The 27,029-nt window shown below is 34.6% G+C and overlaps 1 protein-coding gene across 1 annotated transcript; it reads right to left on the bottom strand.

The window, feature by feature from the left end:
- Positions 1-9,981: 9,981 nt before the first annotated feature.
- LOC149159881 (uncharacterized) lies at positions 9,982-10,443 on the bottom strand. Its single transcript, XM_089434450.1, has one exon. The coding sequence runs from the start codon at positions 10,441-10,443 to the stop codon at positions 9,982-9,984; it is 462 nt and encodes a 153-aa protein (XP_089290576.1).
- Between the last annotated feature and the right edge of the window lie 16,586 nt (positions 10,444-27,029).

The raw sequence follows: 27,029 nt of genomic DNA, 5'->3' as shown, positions 1-27,029 counted from the left end.
ACTTTATCTTCTAGGCTTGCGAACACAACTGTGAAAAAACCCCTGGATCCGAGATGTAAACATATTTCCCCCCTTGGCTTCCTATGGCTCCTTATCCAGACATGTAAAGCCCTTTCTTTCATCCATAGCCCCATGAACTTGCATATAATTGCATGCTTCGTCATATTATCTCTATGAGCTTGTATCACTAAGTCGCTTAATACAACCCAAGGAATACTGCCTGATCTAGGCTTGCATACTCCCGTAGTCTTTCTGGAAGTTGGTTTTTCATCACTGCCTCAAATCTCCTTCCCTTTTCCCATTTCCTATTGATCCCCTTCTTGATCCTGATCTTTTCTTCTTCCAGATGTTCCCTGACTTCTGGTTTCTGAGATCTTTTCCAGTGGTTTTTTGAAATGTTTCTTTCCTGCATTCTGAATTCCTCCTGTGATTGCCTGGCTGTAGGAGGGAGTAGCACTCCCCCCTGCACTCCCTGCCAGGGTACCTTGAATCCAAAACCCTGTCTTCAACTCCAACCCTAGCTATCAACAACCAGCTCTCCCCCAGCTTGAATATCCCTAATTCTTTTCTACTTACTCTCTTTTACTACATTTTCAAAATCTAAACAAATTTATACAATTTCTTTAAAAACATATTTTGGTTCGCATCAAAATTCTAAAAATACATATATATTCAAAAAATTAATGTGAAATCCTAAAAATACGTATGAATTTCAAAGAATTCAACTTAAAAAATAAAATGTCAAATATCCATTACCACACTTATTAGGTTCATAGAATACTAGTGCATCCTCCTTATTTTTTTTTTTATTTTAGTCCCATATTGTTATTGTTGTGCCCATGTATCCCCCATGTGGTTATTGTTGTGCCCCATAGAATCCCACTATTGTTATTGTTGTGCCCTTACAATATTATTGTTATATGGGTTATGATTATATTGTGACCCCTTAAACTCCTATATATACGAAGGAGGCCTTATCATTAGAATCATCTAAGAATCGTTTATTTGTTTAATTTAAAGGAGGTTTCCCCCTCGTAGATGATAATTTTTAAGTTGTTGATCTGTCTTTTCTTTTGTTTTGTGAGCTAGTTGCATAACATTTGGTATTAGAGCTTTGGATTCTAAGGTTTCGTTTCTTCAAAAAGGTCATCCTAGAATTTTCGCTATAAATTTTTTATTCAAGGCTTCAGAAGCTAAAATTGTAACCACGTGGAGCCAAAATACTGGTCAAATTAGTATATGGATTATAGAAAATGGTTCATTATATTTTCAGAGATATGATCTAAGGAAGTTAGACTTTTAGCGGGCTCTAGAATCCAATCTCAAATAGGTGAGCTAGGGAAGCTTGTCATAACTTTCTCTCTAAGCATCAGATCTGAATTTAACATAAATTGGTTGAAAGTGAAAAAATTGTGGTTTTATTTGTATCATTTACAAGGCCGAAGGTTGAAACAGTGACACGTCTCACTCCAAATAATTTTTCTCTATTGAACTAGTTGATAATGAGGTCATCTGGGGAGATTAGGCATAACCTTATCTTGAAAAATCCAATTTTGAGCTTACTTGTGACATTGAAAAGAAGACTTATAGGGGTACCACAGAGTAGAATTTAAGACCTTGAAGAGCCAAAATTATAAATATACAACAGTTTCAATCTTGAGCTCCTAAAAAGTAAGAAAAATGTGTGTATTTTTTTTTAATTTTGCATAACTTTTGTTTGCAAAATCAGTTTGAAGTGATATAAAGGGCACAATGAAGCATAGATATGATTGTTTGATTCTAAAATGTGTCAAAGAAAAAAAATGGACACACCTAATAAGAAACCAGAAAGCTCTACTATGATGTATGAAGAAGAGGAAGAAATGCAACATGATATATATAGATTATGAGACCAAGCACAATTAATTTCACTCTTGCAAGGAGTAACCAAAAATGAATTGGAAGCAATGAATGTTAGGATGGATGATTTAGAAGTAAAACAAAAAAGGGACATGAAAAATTTGAAGGATGATTTAAAAGCATACGTGGAAGCAATGATGAATGTTAATATGGAAGGGCTGAAGGAAGGTTTGGAGAAGTTGCTAGAAGAAAGGCCTTCGAGTGGTGACAATGTAATCAATGAAAATCATGATGAGGACAAAAGGGATATGAATTATGATTGTAGAGACTACAATGTTTGGCTTAAGAACAACCACATTCTAAAGATTAATATGAGGAATTTTGCTAGCAAGGATCCAGTAACATGGTTACTATATATGGAGCAATATTTTGATCTCCATTATGTGCAACACACATAAATGGTACCCATTGCATCCTTATATTCATAACCTAATTATTTTGTATGGTATCAATGGCTTTGTTATTGTAAACCACTTGTCATTTGATCAATTTTTACGGAGTAAATGATAGTATAGTATAATGATACAAAGAGAAACACCTTATTTATTCAATTGATAAATCTCAAACAAAAGGGTTCAATGGAAGAGAACATTTAGGATTTCCAAAATTTAAATATCAAGGTAATTAATATTATAGAAGAGCATAGGATTTATGTCTTCATAGGGGCATTAAAGGATAACATCCAACAAGAGGTTTATCTTTGGGAACCTGACTCATATTAGAAGGAATTCAAGGTGGCAAGAAAAGTTGAAAGAAAAATTATAACAATAAGGGATTCTACCACTCACAACTACAAATATGGAAGTGTTAATACTCCTAGCCTTCCACAACCTACAAGGTTTATACCACGAAAATTGGTGGAAGAAAGAGAAAAGGGGCTTTATTACAGTTGTGATAGAAAGTACAATAAAGGTCATAAGTGTACTGAAAATAAGTTATTATACATAGATTGTGAAGAGGAGGAAGAAAAGGAACAAGAAGCATCAAAAGAGGAGGATATACACCATGAACCAACACAAGAGAGAATATATGAATCTAACCATGTCCTGTAATGCATTGGTAGGAATTACCACTCATCAAACTCTCAAGATAGAAGGATATATCTTGAAGAAATAGGTAATAGGTCTAATTGATTCAGGTAGTACCTATAATTTTATTCATTGTAAGATAGTAAAGGATTCAAATTTCTTCATATATTTAGCACCAACGTGTCAAGTGATGGTTGCAAATGGAGGAACTATAGATTTCTCTGGAAAATACCATAACATAAAGCTAACCATGGGGTCATATGTATTTAATAGTATAATGCTTTCTATTTCAATGGGTGATGTTGATGTTTTAGTAGGAGTCCAATGGTTACAATCATTGGGATGATAAATTTTAATGTTCATGAAATTTTCTTGAATTTGTTTTGGGAAGGAAAGGAAGTTGAATTAAGGGGTACCAAAAGGAAAGGATGAAAGATAATACTCTCTAATTTCATGAAAAATCTTTTGAAGAAAGAGCAACGTGGAATAATTGCATAATTATGCTCACTAAAGGTTCAAGCATTGAAATCATGTATTTCTCCAGATCTCTAAAAAGTCTTGGACAATGATTCCAAGGTATTTGAGACTCCCAAAGGCTTCCCGCCTATTTTTGATCATGATCATGTTATTACTTTGATTCTAGGAAGTGTTCCTCTAAACATCAGGCCTTATAAATATCCCTATACCCAAAAGAGTGAAATTAAACGTATGGCTGCATAAATGCTCGAGTTCTTATAATTCAACCTAGTCAAAGTTATTTCTATCCTCCAGTAGTATTGATGTGTGAGAAGGATGGATCATGGTGTATGTGTCTGAATTATAAAGATCTCAACAAGCTCAATATTAAATATTAATTTCCCATTCCTGAAATTGATGAATTGTTGGATGAATTACATGTAGCAATTTACTTCAACAAGCTAGATACTCGTTCAAGATACCATCGAATTAGAATGAAGACTGGAGACGTTATGAAAACAACATTTATAAATCATGTGGGTCATTATGAATTTTCATTCATGCCTTTTGGCCATACTAATGCACCTTCCACATTTCAAGTTTTGATGAATTCCATTTGCAAACCATTCCTTAGAAAATATGTGTTAGCATTTTTTGATGATATACTACTCTATAATAAAGTCTTAGAAGGATCATGTTCAACATGTTGATAAAGTGTTCAAACTATTGGAGGAGAAAAAATTATATGCAAAAGCCTCCAAATGTTTCTTGGGAGTATAGAAGATGGGATATTTGGGTCATATTATATCTCATGTGGGTGTTAAGGTAGACCCTAATATAATTAAAACCATTAAGAAATGGAAAACCCCCACATCCATAAAGCATCTTCGAGGATTTCTCCCGTTGACAGGGTATTATCGAAAGTTTGTTAAGAATTATGGGAGAATAGAAACACGTATAATAAAAATACTAAATAAATATGCATTTTATTGGACTCCAAAAGAAACTAAGGCATTTGAACATCTAAAAGAGACAATGTGCCAAGCATCAGTCTTAGTTTGGCCAAACTTCACAAAAACCCTTATTATGGAATGTGATGCTTCAAGAAATGGAATTGGTGTTGTTTTAATGCAAGAAAGAAGACCCATTTATTTTGTAAGTTGTCTAATCAAGGGACGATATTTACATAAAGCTATTTATGAGAAGGAAATGTTGGAAATACTACATGCACTAAATCAATGGCGACCTTACATAATGGGAAGACAATTGAAGGTAAAAAGAAATCATGATAGAATTAAATACTTTTTGGAACAAAGATTATCTTCAGAAGAGTGGCAAAAATGGGTCACAAAGTTGTTGGGTTATGACTTTAACATCATCTAAAAAAATGGAAGAAAAATGTTTTGGCAGATGCACTCTCAGGAAAGGATAAGGATGTGCAAGAATTGTTTTCTTCCATTTCTATTATGCAACGTGATTGGATAACTGAAGAAAGGGATGAATGGAAGAATGAAGAAGAGAGGTGGACACTCATTCAAACATTGCAACAATATCCCATTACATATGATATGCTTAGTTGCGAAAATTATTCATTATGGTACAAAGATCGCTTATATCTTTGTAAGAATCCCCATCTCAAGCAAACGATTTTGTTGGAATTGCACACCTCCCCCTTAGGAGGGCACTCCGGATTTTTAAAAACTTACCACAGAGTCAAGAGGGATTTTTTTTTGGATGGCCTTAAATATGACATTCCAAATTTTTAGGAAGAATGTTTGGTTTGCCAACAAAATAAAGTTGAGACAATTAAGACCTCAGTTCTCTTATAACCTTTATCCATTCTAGGTCAACATTGGGAGGAGGTCTCAATGGATTTTATCATAGGTTTACCCAAGTATGAAGGAAAGAGTGTCGTCATGGTGGTAGTTGATAGAATTAACAAGTATGCATACTTTCGTGCATTATATCATGCTTTTGAAGCCAATACAGTTGCTACTGCATTTATGGAAACAATTTTAAAGCTACATGGAAATCCAAAGATTATTGTAAGTGAAAGAGATCCTATTTTCACTGGAAATTTTTGGACAAAACTATTTTCTTGTCTTGGTACTCAATTAGCTCATAGCTCATCTTATCATCCTCAATCTGATGGGAAAACTGATATAGTGAACAAATTTTTTGAAGGATATCTTCGTTGCCTTGTTTCTAATAAAAAAACACAATGGGTGAAGTGGTTACCTCTAGTTGCATAATGGTATAATAGTTCCTTTCATAGTGCAGTAAAAATGACCCCATTTATGACACTTTACTAATATCATCCACCACCCATCACATCATCTTTAAGAGAAAATTATAAGGTTAAAGCAGTTGAAGATCACATTGAGCATGAACAACAAGTTATCCAACTCTTAATGGATAACATCACTCTACCGCATAATCAAATAAATCAATAGGAAGATCAACATCATAGTGAAAGAAGCTTTCATGTAGGAAACTTGGTATTTTTACAACTACAACCATACAAAAAAATGTCTTTGAAGCAAGCTAAGAAGGATCATAAATTATCACGCAAGTACTATGGTCCTTACAAGGTGTGGCAAAAGATTGGTACTAATGAATACAAACTGGATTTGCCTGCATCTTCCTGAATACAACCAATTCTCCATTTTTCATGCTTAAAGAAGGTTATCAGTGACAAGATCTTAGTTCAAACAATGTTGCCATAACTTGACGAAGAAGGAAATATCATATTTGAGACTAAAGCAGTCATGGAAACAAGAACTCGACAACTATGTAATCAAATTCTTTAAGAGTATCTTATTAAGTGGGAGAACTCACCCATTGAAGATTCCATATGGGAGGAAGGGAATTTTATACATAAGCATCCAGAACTACTCAAGTGTTAAGGACTACACTTTTTTGAAGGAAATGGGCATGTTAGGTTCGTATAATACTAGTACATCCCCCATAGTGTATCCCCACGTTTTTATTGTTGTTCTCATGTATCCCCCATGTGGTTATGTTGTGCCTCATAGAAACCTACTATTGTTATGTTGTGACTCATAGAAACCCTCTATTGTTATTTTTGTACCCCTACATTATTATTGTTTTGTAGGCTCTGATTATATTGTGACCCCTTAGACTCCTATATATACAAAGGAGGTCTTATTATTTAAAACGTCCGAGAATTGTTCATTTATGTAATGTAAAGGGGTTTTCTCCCTCGAAGAGAAGAGGATAATTTTTAAGTCGTTGATCTATCTTTTCTTCTATTTTGTGAGCTGGATGCGTAACAACATTTTATTATAAAATAGCATAGCACATTTGATTATAAAATCAAATAACGCACCTTTAACAAGTCTTCATGGAATCACAAAGTATATTCATAGATTCCATTAAGTTTCATAATCAACCTTTAATGGTTGTCTGCCCCTATAACTATCCTCTGTATCATTATTATTATTATTGTTGTTGTTGTTGTTGTTGTTGTTGTTGTTGTTGTTATCCAATTTTAAGGTCATGGCTAAGCCAAAGACCATATTGGTGTATGAGACCCCCTTGATTGTGGAACAAGGGATCCACCTCCGTGCATCGATTTGACTGCTAAATCTATAAAAACATACATACTCTATGCTTCTGATTTTAAACATATATATATATATATATATATATATATATATATATATATATAAAATAAAATTGTTATAAACCAGCTTCTCAAATTATAAATATTTAATAAAATCATATTATACAAAATTTATGATAAAATTGAGTAAATTTGAGAAAATACAAAAAAAAAATTATTACTTATACTTTTAAAATATAAAAAATGAATTTTTTTTCGAAAATTCGAAAAAAACCATTTATTATTTAGAATTTGAAAATACTTTCCAAAGCATTCGTTAAAAAGAAATGATGCACTAAAATAATCCCATCGTTACTCTGTTTACTAATTTTGATGTTGGAAATTTAAAAGTCCAATGCAATATTCCCAGCATTACTATGTTATTGGAAATTTAAAAATGCAAGGAAATATTAAAACCCAAGAAATTTGAACTTAAAATGATATACGTTCTTATAAAATGATACTAAATTTATCCAACTTTAGCAGATGGAGATGAAAACATTTCCTTATTTTGTTTAACCAGATGGAAATGAAAATCATTTACTTATTTTGTTTTAATTTACAATTGGAAATCCGTTATCATACCTATTTATCGAAAAATCTATCATATTTTTACGTCAATATAGATTTATTTTAATCATATATTTATCAAGGGTGAAATAAATTTTTTTAAGGTGAAAACTTTTTTTAAAGTGCAAAATTTGTATAGAATATTTGCATTTAAACAAATTTGTTTATGTTGTATTTTTGAATGTTTAAAATAGATCAAATTTTATTTGGACATAAAATATTGAGAATGCTTAAAATGTTTTAATTATAATTTATTATTCTCCTTCTTAATTTTTAACTATTTTATTTCTCTATATAATGATATAAGATTATGTTGTTTCATATGAACGTTGATTTTTTTTAATGGTTGAGAGCAAGAACGAAATATTTTCACTACTTCTCTTTAGAATGGAGAGAGTGAGATTATTGATACTTTATTATACTTTCAATCAAACAAAAAACCAATATATTCATTTTTTTATCTGATACAAAATATTTTATTTATGTTTAAGAGCGAGTGAAATAATTTTATCACTGCTCCTTAATATAGCCACTAAAAATTATATTATCAATATTTTATGATACTTTTAATTAAACAAATTAAACAAATCTCACATTTTTTGGTTTTTATTATATATAACATTTTATTTCATTCTTTATTTGAAAAAAAAAAAATCAATTTATACACACATTTTTTCATGCTACCATGTAACATGAACCTTCAACTCAATAATAATATTATTTTTATTTTAATAAATTCTAAGAATTACATCACTTTATTCGTTGCATTTTAAAATTATTTTTATTTTAGTAAATTCTAAGAATTACATTATTTTATTCATTGCATTTTAAAATATTTATAAAATCTACGATCAATCTAAATAAAATTATTTTTATTTTAGTAAATTCTAAGAATTACATTATTTTATTCATTGCATTTTAAAATATTTATAAAATCTACGGTCAATCTAAATACAACTGCTCTCTCACTCCATTTGAACCTACCCTACGTTAAACATACTACTTTTGTGTGTAGTTCACTCCTTAGTTTGATGCCTAAAGCCTAAACGGACGCGACTCTATTTTCTCAAATCCTTCATTAAGGAATTTAGATTTGCCTGTTTGTACTCCTTTTAATTTCAATGGTACAGATCAACCGGGCGAGGAGGCTCAATTTGAGCATGCCCTTCTCCTTGTGTTTTTCGCTCTTTAGTTTGGGTTGGGCATCCGGTGTAAAGACGTTGAAAGACACTTCAATTTAATATGTGATTTATATAATTTTAGTTTTTTTTCACAAACTTATTAGATTGATGGGTTTGAATAGGGTTAGCTTTTCTGAGTGTTTATATGTAAATTTCAAAAAATAAAAATTGAGAATGGAAATAGCTTTTGGAGAAATCAAATTATTTGAAAAAGAAATCCAAGATCAATATTATATACATGATTATAGGATCAATATTAACCTCCCATAATATATAGATGATTACTCTCTTGAGGAGATTATTTTTCCTTCAAATAAATAGACTTTATCCCACGTAGATTCAGCCTAATTACCAAACAGAAAAGCCTTCAGAAAAGTATGCCCCTTATACAAAAGTGTGGTTTAAAATTTTCAACTTAAGGTGTTTCAAAATTTATGCGAATCATAGAAATATAACAGCCATAGGCGGAGAGGGACACTTTAAATTTCACTTTAAGATATTTCAAGCCTATAACAAATCTTAAAACGACGTAGATAGGCGGAGAGGGACAATATAAATTTCAATTTAAGATGTTTCAAGCCTATAACAAATCTTAAAACGACGAGAAGTTCTACGAACTTGAGAGTGTTCGGTGGGAAAGGGATTGCTCTGTATATTCTGACCTGTATGAAAAGAAAACATTTTAATCTCTGTTGTTAAGAGTCCGTCCAGAAGATATGTGGGACAAAAGTAGATAAAGACATGAAGTTTGAAGAAACACCAAGAAGTTCTCTCCGGAAGCCTATACTCGGCTGCATACACGCTATGCACAATCAGATGCGACATCTATGCGACATCTAAATGATATTAGGTTCAAAAGCTGCGACATCTAAATGATATTAGGTTCAAAAGCTTCGACGTCTAAATGATATTAGGTTAAAAGCTTTAAAGAGATTTGATTCCATGACCTTTCCATTAGCGAAATACTTAAAAACATAAACTCAAACCTTAAAAAACATATACAAAATGTTCCGATCGATGTAAACGACCGGCATTGCTCTTGATTCGACGGTAATATCCAGAACATAACATATTTCTAAGCTAGCCCTGTGCTTTTACAAGCTCCGGAGAAACCTCCTTTCCACGAACTATAAGCAAGATGAAGACGGCTCAAAACGTCAGCTATATATTATATATGTCACAGAAAAACAAAAGAGATAAATAACGGAGCTTCTCTCCCGCATTAGTTAGAAGAGTAGAATTCAGCAAATTCCTCCAAGCTGCAATCCCTCTGAATAGACTCTGGATCGCAGCTCTCCGATATCCACACCAAATGTTCGAACAACACCACTTCGCAGTCAAATGAGAAGCCGTCCCTGAATTTCCCAACGATGAGTATCGCTAGCAATGGATGGTTGAGATATTCTGCACTTATGAAATACCGTCTCCTACTCTTCCCAACATACACTGTCTTGCATCCCTCCGGGGCTTGCTCTACTCTGTGATCATGATGTGGATGGACAAGGCTCGATGACCTCTTTTCTGAAAAGTTCGGTGCAGAAACTTCGTCCAAGCCATGAGCATCGTCTATAAATACATCACGATGGGAACTGAGATTACTGCAGGAGCGTGCTAGCCTCTGGAAACTCTTCCATCTCTTGCGAATGCTACTGATCTTGATCATCTTGCTTTGCTGCCCCAACATCTAATGAAAAGTTTGCAGTGTGTCAAACAAATGCTATATGGGCAACTGAGGGAGTGGAGGTCGCAAAGAGAGATGGTGAGCATTGACGACATTGTGGATCTTTCTCCTAATATAGCTCACCAGGGGGACCGCTCATTAGGGGAGCAGGTATAAGTATCACGTGAAAGATGAAAGTAGTTTTCTCAAAAAACAATTTTTAATCCCAGATTTCAGAATTTTATTGAAATCTACTGCAGTTAAGGACATCTACTTCATACATTCCTAAAGTAACCCAACCACCTTGCATGTTAGGGAGGTAGAATCTTCTACATCTTTTTGGCTTAGCTTAAGCTAACAAGAAAATTGAACCAAATGACACTCTAACAAGAAGATTGCAGCAAATGAAAAGAAGGTTAACGTAAGTGCTTCAATCCATGATGTGAAGAAAACAATTTTTTTTTCATAAATATATGAATAGAGTCCATGTGAACATCTACGATGAATGACAATTATTGTCTGACACACTGAAACCCCACATTCAGAAGATATTGTTTGATTTCGGGCTCATGGCAGAGGTAGTAATTGTATTATTTTATATTTAGTATTTTAATCAATTCTTCAGTTTTTAAATCATTGGCCACCATACTCATTTGCACATGGGAAGAAGCGCATTCGTGTCACTCCTTTCTCACTCTGTTCTGCTTGGCACGGACAAAGTAGTAGCTTGGGTCCGGCAATTTAGTAGCGTTCGATGACTTTACTGGTTGTTGAGAGAGAATCTTGTTTTGTCCTATTCTTCGTAGTTTTTGATGTAATTCCAAATATATAAACTAAAAACTAGCTTTAGTCTCTTCGTTTTTAGGAGAGATCCATTTCGGGCAGAGAGTCAGAGACGACGGTTTAATCATCTTAGTTTGCATGTTTAGTAACAGCATCGTTGAGTTGAAATGTGTTGAATGCTCAAAGTACAATACTTCACTTTCCTTGTTAACGAAAGCGTTTAGTATAGTTAGGCTAGTTAAGGAGATCGTTTCGTATAGTTAGGCGACTCATGGATGTGGGTTTTTGGAATTATATTTTTTGATAAATGAATGGACACATGATTTTAAGAAAATATTTTTATATAATATGACTATCAAACAATCCTATTAAAAGTATTTCAAACCAGTAATCTATAAATTGAATTTAAATATCATATATTTTACCACAGGTTAAGCGTTAAGTGAGTTAGACTCATTAAGCCCATTGGAATTGGGCCATTTTGTGATCTCTTTTCATTTCAATTGCTTTTTATTCGTTGGTTCCACTGTTTGGTGATACAATATACTGAGAGGGCCGTGGGAATTTTGGGTTTTAGACTTAGCGCATCAGCAAAGCTTTTGTTCTTTTGTACAGTTACCTAAATTACTGAGCAATTCATGTACCACCCGGGGTAGGTCGCTGCTAACATAGCTGTGCATGATGTAATCAATCTACTTCTATGGAATCTATAATTTTCACTCTGGGATCCTAGTTACTTTTTTCAAAAGTTTATTAATATCGGTGGATTTTGGTATAGTAACAGATTTTTTCCGGTTTTAGTATAATTCCCAACTTTTTCCGAGCCTTGCGTTAAGTTAGATTCTTAAAAGTAAGTTTGAGAAAGTGTTAGAAGAATCACTTCACCTCTATAGAATCCATAATTTCTGCACTCCCCATCTTAATTACCTGTTTGAAAAATTTACTAACACCTGCGAATGAATATTTCGGTGTAACGTCAAACCTCTTTATGGTGCAAGAGCAAGATGCAAGGACTATTACAATTTGGGTACACCCTGTCTCCATCGTTATACCAAGAAGATTTTACGTGCCTGTCCAGAGAGTAATAAAATAATTTCAATTCAAAATATTTGTGTAGAATTAATGTAATCATGTAGTGTCGATTTATTTTTAGTAATCTTTACAATTCATTTCGAAAATCTGTAACACCTGTGTAACTCGTTGACATAGGAATTTCAATTAAATTAATAAAATATGTTTAACCTTGCAGCAGAATTTAGTGCAAGCAGTATCTGATACTAGCTTCGTTAATGCAACGCGCAACATTTTTACTGAGTTTGTTGCCTCGATAATATCAATTGCCTTACATGTGATGGTATGATGAACTGGGACGTGGATTATGGCATGGGTAGTCACGATGAAGAAGTAGATCCTGGCGATAGCGAAATCCACAATTTACTTCAAGAAATTAATATGCCGGAGAGTCATCTTAATTTTTTTGGGACAAGAAACTGGACAGTGACATAAGCGTTCAGTGTACAATGAGGCCCGCGGCTTTCAATTTATTGATTTATCTTAATTTTTTTGGGACAAGAAACTGGACAGTGACATAAGCGTTCAGTGTACAATGAGGCCCGCGGCTTTCAATTTATTGATTTATTCAAATAGATTATTGAAGCCGGAAATATGGACGACGCAAACTCTTCTCAATTTTATCCTGGGAATAACATTGTTTTCTATGTTGATATAAAATTAATGTATTCAAATGTAGGATGAGCAAACTATTCTCAGTCTTATTTTGAGAATACGCAAACTCTTCTCAATTTTATTTTGGGAATAACATTGTTTTTTATGTTGATATAAATTAAGTTTTTCAAATAGAGGATGAGCAAGCTATTTTCAATCTTATTTTGAAAATAGGTTTTCTGGAGCGTCTGAATCTTGGAGGGAAGCAGAAGATGTCCGTGTCATAAGTAATGTTGGTAAGTTCTAAATAAAAAAAAAATATGAATATTTATATAATTTGTAAATCCAGAAAAATAAGTACATTGTGGTAATTTTGTTACAAATTGTTATAGATTTTTCGGAGTTATTATTATTTAATTTTAAATAAATTACAAATTTTTATCTATATATCTGGAAATTTTTAAATTGATTTTTTTTTGTTGGTTTAAGTGTGCACTGTATAAAGTTTAATGGTTAATTATTTATAGTTTTTATGGAATCGTTTCTGTAAAATTATTATATAAATGATAATTTTATTGTTAGGGGTTGGTATGTGTGTTAGACAATTTAAAATAAATGTGGAAGTCTTCTATATAGAATATGTATTAATAAAACAAGTTAGTTATGGTAGATTATTGATATAAGCTTAAGAGATATACCAACTACATATTCTTGTATTTTAAATTAGCATAACCATATATATTTTGGTTTATATCTTTGATTGATGTCATTTAAAATTAATGGCATTAAATGGTGTGTGAAAAATTAATGGCATTAAATGGTGTGTGAATGATGCAAAATACTATATATTGATATATTGACATATATCAATCATCTTACTAATGTGGTTGAGAAATACTTAATCATAGTCGATAGTTGTTGAGAGTTGATCATTGTCAACTACGATTGAGAGTTAGCCATTTTTGATGATGGTTGACGATGATTAACCATGGTTCGGTAGGAGTATATTAAGATTGACCGTTACAGATCATGGCTCACCATGAGTGACAAGGGTTGGCTACAATTATTTATGATTAAATATGATTGACCATGGAAACAATAGTTGATCATTGTTGAGCTAGTTTGACCATGGTTAAACATGGTTGACTATGGTTGAACTTGTAGTCCATGTTTAACCATGGTGATGATGTTTGAGTATGGATGAGCGTATTTGACGATGGTGGGTTATGATGTTTGACTAAGGGTTAACATGGTTAACCATGGTTGTAAAGATGAATATGGTTGACAAAGTTGACTATGGTTGACAAGATTCAAATTGGACATCCAAGGATGACCATGGTGAACATGGTTAACCATGGAGACCATGGTTAACCATTGTTGATTCTAGTTTGGCCATGATTGAGTAAAGCTTAATTTGGTTGACTATGGAAAAGTGTTTAAATATGATCAAGTTATGGTTGATGACAATTGACCAAGGTTAATTACAGTTGCCTAAGCTTGAACATGGCTTAAAATGGTTGATCATACTTATTTATGGTTAACTATGGTAGACGACGTTTGAAAAGAGTTATCCATGGTGGAAAATATTCAATGATGGTTAACCATGGATGATGAGGATAATGAGGAATGACTACCTTCGACCAAGGATTTAACATAGTTGAACGTGGTGGATGATGGGTGAGAAGGGTTAACCGTTGTCAACTATTGTTAAGTACATGATTGACTATGATAGTACATATTGACCATGTTTGAACATGTTTGACCTTACTTAGCATGTTTGACCCTAGATGAGCTTATAAGAGTATGGTCGAGTATGGTCAACTATTGTTGACAATAAGGGAACTTGGATGACTATGATAAAAATGTTTAACTATAGCTAAATAGTTTTAGCAGGTTGACAATTCTTCACAAAGTTGTTTATAATGGTTGAGTATGGTTGGATTCAGTTGACTATGTTTACATTATAATTAATGAAGGATGACCATGGTTGACCATAGTTGTTAGAGGTTGGAAAGGGTGATGATGGTTGACCATAGTTCTTAGAGGTTGGAAAGCGTGATGATGGTTGACCATGGTCAATGTTGGTTGATGATGATCGATCGTGTTTGATGATGGTTGACCATGGTTGACAAGGTTGATGAGTATTGACCGTGGTTAACCATGGATAGATGAAGATTGAGAATTGGTGACCAAAGGTGACAAGGGTTGACCGTAATTGTTGTGCTTAAATATGGTTGACCATTATTGAGTTGGTTTGACCATGAATGAAAATGGTTACCTATGGTTGAACTTCCTATCCAACCTTGAACTTTGTGGCCATGTTTAACTATGGATGATCTTATTTGCGCATGGTAGGTTATTCTTTGTTGTGTTTGACTAAGAGTGAACATTCTTAACCATGGTTGTCAAGATTAATATGGTTAACCATGTTGACTATGGTTGACCATATTAACCTTGGATCTCTAGGGATGATGATGGTGAACATTGTTGACCATGTAGATCATGTTCGACCATTGTTTACTATGGTTCGTCCATGGTTGGTTGTGATTGAATTTGATTGACTATCGTCAACTATGGTTAAATATGGTCATGTTATGGTTGATGAGAGATTACTAAAGTTGATTATTGTTATTAAGGGTTGAAAATGGTAGACTAATGTTGAAAATGGTTGAAGGGAGATGACAATGGTTGGAGAGAGACAACAGTGGTTGGAGATAGTTGATCATGGTTGAAGATGGTTGATAAGGTTGATAAGGATTGACCATAGTACACCATTGTAGGCCATGGTGACAAGCGTTGACCACAGTAAAATATGATTAAATATAGTTGATCTTGAGTGACCATGGTAACCATTGTTGATCATTGTTTACTTAGTGTAGCCATGCTTTATCATGGTTGACTATGGTTAAGATTTTTAGCCATGTTTAACCATGTTTAGAATGTTCGACTATGAATGAGATTATAAGAGAATGGTTGGCTATGGTCAATTATGGTTGACTATGGTGAATATGGATGACCATCCTAGAAAATGTTGAACTATAGATGAATATGGTTGAACTTGTTGACCATGCTTGACAAAGTGGATGAAAAATGGTTGAATTTGGTTGAGTGTGGTTCGCTATGGTTGACTATGGTTAAATTTAGTTGAAAATGGTTAAATATGGTTAAGTGTATCCATATTTGGCCATGGGTAACTATTGTAACTTTGTGACATTGTGACCATTGTGACCACTATGACATTGTGACCATCTTTGACCACAGGTTGACTATGTGTAAATATTGTGAACATTTTTATAAGAACTTGAACATCCCTGCAATTTATATGTGACCCCAAACCCCTTTTAGCCCTCTAAAAAAGAGTTTTGACTCTCCAAAACTCAGTTGTGTCATTGAACAAATCACCCATGCCTTTGGCTGAAAAGGTTGTGACTTTGTGGCACTTGTACACAACGAGAAATGGCCTAGTCAAAATTTAAAACAAGATGGCAATTGAGTTTATTGGGTGAAACCCACGAGGTCAGTGATCAAATCACATTGACTATATTATCCTGCTATGGTGTGCGACTGAAGGAGTAGACTCCCCTTATCCGTGAGCCTCGGCTCTTGCCAAAATCATAAGGAATTGGTATATCTGCTTGCAAGTTGTTAGATGTACTCTTAGTGTTATAGTTGAAGCTACGAGAATTGATCATGGGTCTTCCTTAGATTAGGTCTGACAGTTAACGACTCAGCCTGTGCCCAAAAAAAAATAAAATTAAAACAAGAATGGCTAACTACAAAATCTCCATGATTCACCAATCTGAAGCAAAACTTGCGTCACTTTTATGAGCCAAAGACAAGTGTTGCTTCATGTTATCGAGTGTTACCGCATATTTTTCTTCCCTCCTTATTAATTACCTTATTTTCTTCCTTGAATTACTGATTACTCTATCAATAATTTGCATCAAATCATGATATATTGATCTCACGTTTCTCGTAAAAAACACCCTCATTGCACGCATTTTTAATATCTGAGCGAGTGGTGCAAGGTGTTGAGAACAATATTTTCCATCTAAGACACATGGCAAAAATAAACTTTGCTCTGGATAATCTTATGATATCAATTATAGAATTGTCTTGACTTATATCAATCTTGGTAGATCATCCGCCTAGCCTTGTCTTCACCGTCATTCACATATGTTAGCTTATATGGGATACCCTTTGACAAACTATAATTTTTCTTCCCATATTGTGTTGCTCTTTCGTGGAAATAGTCACTATTGATAATCCATTAAATCAGTCTCCCAGAAATTATGGACATCTTTTCAGCTGCGTTTTGGATTATCCATTAATTAGAAAACATTTAACGCAGAGCTAGCATAACAAATTTTAACTAAGCACTTATAAAATCATTATTCGCACGCACAAGCCTTTCACAATTGATATTTGAATAAACAGTCATTCCCCTTAAACAAATTTATTAAATCTATTCCCATGCACTAGAAGTAAAGCTTAGAAAGTCCTTATCAATGATATGCATCCAATAATCATCAGTTGAACTCATCTAATTCGTGAAAATTTACTAAAGTGTTTTCTTGCCAGTTCAAGGTTGAGAGCAAAAAATGGATTTCACTTGTGTTGTTTTAATGCCTCAATAATATGTATCACACTTTGGTAGTCCTTGTGTAACACTGGACATGGATATGAACGTAGATCGTTTCTTTCATTCCCAAACTATCATTTGAACTCCTGTCCTTTTGCGCCGTGTTGCTTTGTTTCCCTTCTGAATGGTTCTTATGTTTTCTAGTTACGCTATAGGGAAATTTAATGACATTTGGAATTAAGTCTTGTTGCAGCCTGCGATAACAATTTTGCGATTTGGAGGTTGCAAATCTCGATTGTGGTTCATAATGGCGAGGGGTGATTACCATTATGCTTCGAACTATGATTTGCGACATGAGACTCACAATTTGGGAAGTGGGACCGATTTTAACTCTTTAGTTGCATTGGTGCAATTCAACTATTTGTACCTGTGATCACATTCTTTTTAGATGTATCTCAAACTTCATTTATCTATACACTCTCGTAAATAAATACAACTCGCATACTCATAATGGAATGCACGGCTGCATACAGACTCGGGCTTGAATTTCAATTGCATCGTATCAACACCATATTTTTGTTTGTTGCGACAGCAACCCAAACCGTCGTTTCAACTTATAAATACATGGACTCGTATAAATTATTCTGTTTACATGACCGATATATCATTTAAATAATTTTATCCTGGATCAAGTATCCAGGAGCGCTGATATCCCTTGCGGCATTTTATAATTTTCTATCACCTTCCTGTTGGAAAATTAATCCCAATCACTGTGTTAAATAAACTGATAGCAGCCATCCTTGTGGTACATAAGTCAAGAAAAATTTTACTCCAGTTACGAATTTTGTTTCCAGGCTTAAGCACATGGATTAAATGAACTTTTAATAGGGATTACAAACGAGCAACACATCATATAATTAACAACTAATGAGCATTTAATGTAGGGTTGGTAAAACAAATGATCCAGACATTGATATATGTACTCCACAACTTTTGCAAGTTCAGAAAATTACAAGTGATATATGTACTTGGTAACATGTGCAAGTTTAGAAAAATATGTTTTTATTACACATGCTCATATTATACTTTAATACTTTATTTTGGTCATAAATTAATATGTTAAAAATGTATGTTGTTCATGAATTAAGCTGTTAAAAATATATGCTTAAATATACAAGTATATATAACTTTAAAAAAACATGTTTTTAAGTACAAAGGTTCATTTTATATTTTAATATTTTGATTTTTCAAAAATTATGTTGGCTCTCCGTTAATGGCAATGTACAGTGTAGAAGGTCAACGCTCCGAGTGTGTTTCATGGCATGTGGTTAAATCTAGCATGTGTCTGATTACTAACATCTACTAATTTTGATGTAAAAGCAATCGTGACTCGAACAAATTAATGTTTTAAAAATGTCTGTTTGTCATGAATAATGTGTTAAAAATATATATTTAAATAAAAATGTATATTTAGATATACAAGTATGTAGCACTCATTTGCTTATACTTGTCATTAGCTTATGCAAAAGTATAGTCTGGAGTTTTCAATTTAACATGTTTCAAAATTTATAAGGAATAATAGAGCAAATTCTAGAAATATGACTGGATTAGGTGGAGAGAGACATTGTAAAGTTCAATTTAAAAGGTTTCAAACGTATAACAAATCTTAGAAGGACGAGAAGTTCTTGGAGTATGCGAATGTTCGGTGGGAGAGCGAGATTATAAATATCTTGACCTGTATCAAAACAAAACTTTTTAATTGATGTCGTTAAGAGTCCGTCCAGAACTAGAAGATATGTGGTAGAAAAGTAGATAAAGACAAAGTTTGAAGAAACGCCAAGAAGTTCTCTCCGGAAGCTTATACTCCTCTGCATACATGCTCTGCACAATCAGATACGACATCTAAATGATATTCCTAATATCAATTATCTAGGTTTAAAAATTTCGAGGAAATTTAATTCTGTGACTTCTCAATTTGTAAAACAATTAGTAAAATACATGGTAAAAAGGCTCGACCTAGAAGATCATAGTGAAACAATTAAAATTAACCAAAAATTCGGGTAGATGTAAACGACCGTCATTGCATTTGATTCGACGGTAACATCCAGAACATAACATATTTCTAAGCGCGGGCTGTACTTTTACAAGCTATGGAGAAACCGCGTTTCCACTAACTATAAGCAAGATTAAGATGGCTTAAAACGTCAGCTTATAGGTATAGTATAATTTATAGATAGAATATATTTTTTAATTTGAATTTGATAAAATAATTTAAGAAAATATTTATTTTCTTTGTTTAAAATATATTTTTGAATGTATAAATAAATTTAACAATTTAAAAAATTTTAAATCTTTAGAATTAAAAAATTTAAGCTCAAATTTTTAATTCAAATGTACTATCAAAACACAAAATGGTGAAGAAAGCTATTTAATCTTTAAATTAAACTACCCATATATTATATATGTCCAAGAAAAATAAACAAATAAATAATCGCATTATTCAGAAGAATAGAATTCATCAAATTCCTCCAAGCTGCAATCCATCTGAATAGACTCTAGATGACAGTTCTCTGTTGGAAGAATCACCACAACTCTATGGAATCCGTAATTTCCACCCTGGGAATCCTAGTTACTGGTTTGGAACGTTTACCAATACCTGTGGGATTTGGTGTAATGGAAAACTTCTTCATGGTATCAGAGCCTGGACCCAGGTTTGATTCCCCCTAGTTGCATTTGAGGGGGGTGTTGGAAGAATCACCGCACCTCTATGGAATCCGTAATTTCCACCCTATGAAATCCGTAATTTCCAATACATGTTTTGGTGTAACTGAAAACCTCTTCACTCTCCAATATCCACACCAAATGTTTGAACAACACAACCTCGCAGTCAAATGAGAATCCGTCCTTGAATTTATGATCCAAATGGATCCTAAAACCCTCTAAGTCTTCATATAGTTAAAAACTATCGCAAGGGGAAAACCTTTGAAAATGGCGGATTGTTAGGATATTCCGACACATAGGAAATAGTTAAGTATAACTTGGTCTAGTATAGAGTTAGGTAAAGTGTGTTTCTTTACTATGTACATTTTGTAACTTACAATCCGACGGTCACGATATGTAGTGATCCGACGGTTCATTCTCTCCTCGGTATTATCGACACTTGATCCGTGGCTTAACACCCGATTGGTCCATCATCTCTATTTAAAGAGAATGGAGGATCATTTGTTGGTTAACCATTCATGAGATAAGCTTATGTAAATTTTCATTCTTTTATTAATAAATTGCATGAAGTGGTCACGTTGGCTCAGGCAGTGGACTGTTTCCCTCTTTGAGGGTTTTAACCACGTCAAAAGTAATGGTGTATTGATCTGTGATCTGTTTGTGAGCGGTGTCCTTTCATGTTCTGTTTGAGGAACTTACCCTGTAAATTCCTAAATGGTATTAGAGCTATTTGAGGGCCGCGTCCGTTGGTGATCCAAATCTGAAGCCGGTAGAACTGCATCCGACTGACGTTTCCTAGATCTATTGTTTCTGACTACTTTCGGGCCAAGAGGACTACTCTATTGTGTTGGGAGCATCTATTCCAGTGAGGAACCCTTTTCGTTTCATGCGAAAAGGTTTTTGGTAGCCCTAGCTACGTCATTTTTAAGATCTGGAGGTATACAATGTTTATTTGCAGTTTATAGTTATTTTCTCTCTGTTTATTTCGGTTTCGGTTTATTTAGCTTTTTTTTATTACCAGATCTATACTTTTCATTTCTGCGTATGCTCTTTGCCCCGCGACTCTATGCGATCTGGGAAAATCAGAAATAGAAAGGAAAGATTTTTCTCATGCGTATGCTCTTTTCCGCTGCGCCTTAGTGTGATCTCGGAAAATTAGAAACATTGAGGAAAATATTTAGTTTCCGGCTAAAGCTAACTTCGAGCCGCAAGGTTCGTTTTTTTTGTATGTCCGTGTTGGGTTTTGTGTTTTTTGTTTTGTAGGGAAAAAGAGCTTTCTCAAAGCAAGCACGCAACCCAAAGCTTCAAACCCCCCCCCCTCTCTCTCTCAAACTTTTTGTATAGCTAACTTGGTCCAAAGCTAATTTATGAGAGTAGAAGTCTTGAGTTCAAGTCTCCTTTTTGTGGAGGTGGATTTTTCATTTCCGCACATTCCTGCACTTCGTCGGCATCTTCATCAAATTTTCTTCAAAAAGGCATAACTTCTTCATCCGGAAGCCGTTTTCAGAACCGTTTTTTTTTTAAACAGCCTAATTTTTCTAGATCTTTCCATTGGAACACTTAGTTTCAGCATCTATAGCTTCATTTTCTGTTAAAATGGAAAGTCCATGCCAAGTTATTCTTGACAGCACCAACTACTTCCAATGGTGGTCCTACATTGTGTATTTACTTAGAAGTAAAGGTCTCTACAGAATAGCCACAGTCCAAGAAACCAAACCAAAAGATGAAGATAAGACAGCTAAATTGGAAAATAGGCAAGATCAAGCACGTGGGTTGATAGGGATGTCTATTTCTCCAGATCTTAGATTCCATATTACAGAACTTGATACTCTTGATGAAGCATTGAAATAGATTACTAAAGTTTTTGGAATAAAAAATGAACTTAGAGCCCATCAACTTGAAAATGAATTGCTTACATTGGACCCCAATAATTCTTCTTGAATTGAAGATTTTTTGTCCAAGTTCAAGACCCTTAGACTTCTCTTGGAAGGTGTTAAGCTTAAGAAAGAAGATAGTAACCTTATTTATTCCATTCTTACTAAGTTGGGACCAGCCTACTCTGTGTTCGTTTCCACCTTCCATTCTACAAGAGAAACCTTCATTTCTCAAGGACAAGACTACAAGTCCCCTTCCTTTGATTCTTTTTGTGATTCTTTAATAAGAGAACAAGAAAAACTCTTACACCTTGGTCTTCTTAATCTTGGAAACTCTTTTAAGAAAGCATTAGCCGCCTAGCAACAACCAAATCCAAAGAATCCTAAGAAGTTGTATCCTAAAAGGAATGGTCCTAAACCAAACAAGGGTCCTAAGTAATCTCAGCCTCAAAATGAAAAATCATTTCAACAAAATGATAAGACAAATAGAACCAAAGGGAAGAAGACTGATAGACATTGCAACTTTTGTAATCGAGATGGCCACTTAGAATCCAAATGCTTTAAGAAGATGGAAGGCTTGGAAGCAGCAATGAAGAAGCATAACATCCATTTGGAGCACTCTTCAACTTCAACTTCATCTTCAGGAATGGCACTTTCTGCATGTGGTTGTCAAGCATCTCGGTCTGGCTATGCACTAAATGTATCTTCTTCTTCTCATTCTCATGAGTGGCTCATTGATTCTGGAGCTTCTTATCACATGGCCAAAAACAAAGCCATGTTTTCTTCTTTAAATGATTGTAACACCAAAAATATATATGTTGGTGATGATAGATCTCTTAGGGTTGTAGGGACTGGAACTGCTCATCTAGACAATGGTCAGTTTAATGATGTATTGTGTGTTCCAATCTTGTCCTGCAACCTTCTATCTGTATATCAGATAACTCATTCAGGTGAAGGTAAAATCGTTGAATTTTCACCTCACGATGTTGTAATTAAGGACCTAAGAGATCCTAGACAGATTTTAGCTACTGGCATTGCTGATGATTCTACAAGTTTGTATAAGTTTCACAACTTTGGGTCATCAAATATTCCCTCAGTATTTGTTGCTCATAATGATGAAGTGAGAAAACTTTGGCATGAGCGATTTGGTCACTTAAACTATCGCTCTCTTCAGAATCTATGTAAAGAAAATATGGTGACAGGTCTTCCAATGGTATCTTGAAGAGATGGTGTTTGTTCCAGATGTGTACTCGGAAAACATCATCGGAACAGTTTTGAAAAACGTGCCTCTTGGCACGCCTCAGCCCCTTTACAGCTCGTGCATAGTGATTTATGTGGTCCACTTCCAGTTGTTTCATTCTCCGGCTACAAGTATTTCTTAACTTTCATTTATGATTTCTCCAGACGCACTTGGGTATACTTCTTAAAACTCAAGAGTGAAGTATTTAACATGTTCTTGGCCTTTAAGGCCTTTGTTGAAAAGCAATCTGGACATCAAATTCTTAAGCTAAGATCTGATAATGGCGGAGAATATGTTAACAACAAATTCATCAACTTTTGCACTGAGAATGGAATTCAAATGCAACATATTGTTCCATATAGTCCACAACAAAATGGTGTAGCTGAAAGGAAGAATCGCACCTTAAAGGAAATAGCTAATTGTATGCTTCAATCTAAAGGACTTAGTCTTAATTATTGGGCAGAAGCAATTAACTGTGCAAATTACATAATAAATCGCACTCCTACTAAGTTTTTAAAGAATATCACTCCAGAAGAAGCATGGAGCTCAATCAAACCAGATGTAAGTCACTTTCGTGTTTTTGGAAGTGAAGCATGGACCCATATTCCAGATGAAAAACATAAAGCTTTAGAACCTAAGAGTGAAAAATGTATTTTTGTTGGATATTCTCAAGATGTCAAAGGATATAGACTTATTCCACTTAAGTCCAAAAATGTTATCATTAGAAGAGATGTAAAGTTTGCTGAAAATATATCGGCCTACGAGCCTAGTTCGACGGATGTGCCACCTCTCCCTATCTCTTCTACTTTTGAAAATATTTCTTCTTCAGATGATGAAAGCGAGGATGAAAATCCTGCCCCACCTTCTCAGGATCCTCCTTCAGCTCCTCAGCGTCCAAAATGGGTTCGTGCTACGAGATGCAGCAGGTGATCTTGTCGGTGATCCTATAGATCAGCAACGTACACGTTCTTAGTTTGATAGAGCCTCTTCTTTATTGGCTCAAGCTTCGGTGAATTATGATCCTGACACCTTTGCAGAAGCTTCAGGCCATCCAGATTGGGAAGCAGCTATGAATGAAGAATATCATTCATTATTGGCAAATGATACATGGGATCTTGTTCCTCTACCAAAGGGACGAAAACTTGTTAGATGCAAATGGGTTTACAGAACCAAGTATGGACCAGATGGGAAAGTTGATAAACATAAAGCTCGTCTTGTTGCCAAGGGTTTTTCACAAGTTGAAGGCATTAACTACACTGAAACCTTCTCCCCTGTTGCCAAAATGAACTCTATCCGCCTTGTTCTTTCCCTTGTTGCCTCTTTCAAATGGGAAGTCCATCAGATGGATGTTAAATCCACCTTCTTGCATGGGGAGTTGCATGAAGAAATCTATATGGAACAACCTATTGGCTTAATACAAACAGACTCCAGCCTTGTAAGTCGGCTTAAGAAATCCCTTTATGGTCTCAAGTAAGCTCCTTGAGCTTGGTATGCCAAAATGGATAACTTTCTTTTAGAAAATGGCTTTTCTAGGTGTCATTTTGACAATACTCTCTACACCAAGAAAGTGGGCAAGTCTCTTATCATTCTTGTTCTTTATGTTGATGATCTTATCCTGACTGGTAGTGATCCCAACCTTATAAACCATGTAAAGACTAGCCTTAAAAGGGAGTTCGAAATGACAGACTTAGGACACTTACATTATTTTCTTGGTCTTCAAGTCTTGCAATCCAAGGAAGGTATTTCCCTTTCCTAGTCCAAGTATGCCTGTGATATTCTACGCCATTTTCACATGGAAGACTGTAAGCCAACCCCTTCTCCCTTTCAGTTTGGAGTCAAACTTTCAGTCACTTGTACTTCTTCTGAAGTTGATGCTACCTTATACCGTCAACTTGTAGGAAAACCTTTGTATCTAACCCATACTCATCCTGACTTTTCCTTTGATGTTGGCCTTGTTGCTCGGTTTATGCAAAACCCACGTGAAAGTCATTGGAAAGCAGCTAAAAGAATACTTCGTTATGTTCGAGGTATAGTTCAGTTTGGGATTCATTACAGTGCCGAAGCATCTCCTCTATTGGTTGGTTTCACTGATTCCGATTGGGCTGGTGACCCTGATGATCGGAAGTCTACTGCAGGTTATGTGTTCACTCTTGGTTCAGGACCTATTACATGGGCTTGCAAGAAACAAGGTGCCATTTCTCTTTCTTCAGGAGAAGCAAAGTATCGTGGTGCCGTAGAAGCTAGTAAGGAAGCCTTGTGGCTTCGTCAGATCCTGTCAGAATTTGGCTTTCAGCAGCAGCATCCGACTACACTTTGGTGTGATAATAAAAGTGCCATTCAACTATGCAAAGATCCAGTCCAACATCAGTGCAGCAAACACATTGAACTGCACATGCACTTCATCGGAAAGCTCATCCACGACCATGCTCTTGAAGTGGAATATTGTTCAACAGATGATCAAGTTGCAAACATCTTTACAAAGGCTCTCACAGAGGCGAAGTTCACTAAACTTCGATTTTTGGTTGGAGTTCAGGAAGTTGTCACTAAGGGGGGATAGGCTCTAGTGCCTCCTTCCTTCTCCTATTGTGTCATATTTGTAAATCCTTCAATCCTATCCCAAGTTGTTCTTAAGGGGGGATGTTAGGATATTCCGACACATAGGAAATAGTTAAGTATAACTTGGTCTAGTATAGAGTTAGGTAAACTGTGTTTCTTTACTACGTACATTTTGTAACTTACAATCCGACGGTCACGATATGTAGTGATCCGACGGTTCATTCTCTCCTCGGTATTATCGACACTTGATCCGTGGCTTAACACCCGATTGGTCCATGATCTCTATTTAAAGAGCATGGAGGGTCATTTGTAGGTTAACCGTTTATGGGAGAAGCTTATGTAAATTTTCATTCTTTTACTAATAAATTGCCTGAAGTGGCCGCATTGGCTCAGGCCATGGACTGTTTCCCTCTTTGAGGGTTTTAACCACGTCAAAAGTATTGGTGTATTGATCCGCGATCTGTTTGTGAGTGGTGTCCTTTGGTGTTCTGTCTGAGGCACTTACCTTGTAAATTCCTACACGGATAACACTATCGGGCCTGAAAAACATGAGAAGTCATCCTTGAATTTTTAATCCAAATGGATCCTAACCCTCTAAGTCTTCATATAGTTAAAAACTATCACAAGAGGAAAACCTTTAAAAAAGGCGGATAACACTATCGGGCCTGAAAAAAATTGAAAAGCAGAGCTATCGGGGGCTTAAAATTACTTTGCACGAGAGCCATAGGATCTGGTCGATCAATGGTCCAGATCCGATCGGCATATCGCAATCGGCGAAGGCTATCGGAGGCTATCGGAGGCAGCTATATGGAAAGCGCGATCAAACGAGAGCCGTTGATCTATGCATGCAGATCAACGGTCTAGATTCAATCGCGCTATCGCTTTGCTAATATATATATATATATATATATATATATATATATATATATATATATATATATATCTATATATATATATATGGACTTAATTGCGTCTCGAAAGATCGGCGATATGCGATTGCAATACTGCAATATCGCATCAGAGCTATGCAAAGGAGCGGGGCTGATAATAACTATGACTACGATAGTCAAACCCGATAAAATTATGAATTATATTTGGTAATATTTCAAGTCCGGTAAAAGGGTTTTTTCAATGTAAATTGCATTTTCGTTAAATAAATGAAAAACCAAAGAAATGCAAATAAAGCGAT

Source organism: Pinus tabuliformis, chromosome 5_2 (assembly GCF_031772625.1).
Source record: "Pinus tabuliformis cultivar Carrire ecotype Pingquan chromosome 5_2, CPIR1, whole genome shotgun sequence".
In the NCBI taxonomy this organism is placed as follows: Eukaryota; Viridiplantae; Streptophyta; class Pinopsida; order Pinales; family Pinaceae; genus Pinus; species Pinus tabuliformis.
Note: the sequence above shows the minus strand (reverse complement) of the source record. Positions and strands in the feature narration are given on the sequence as shown.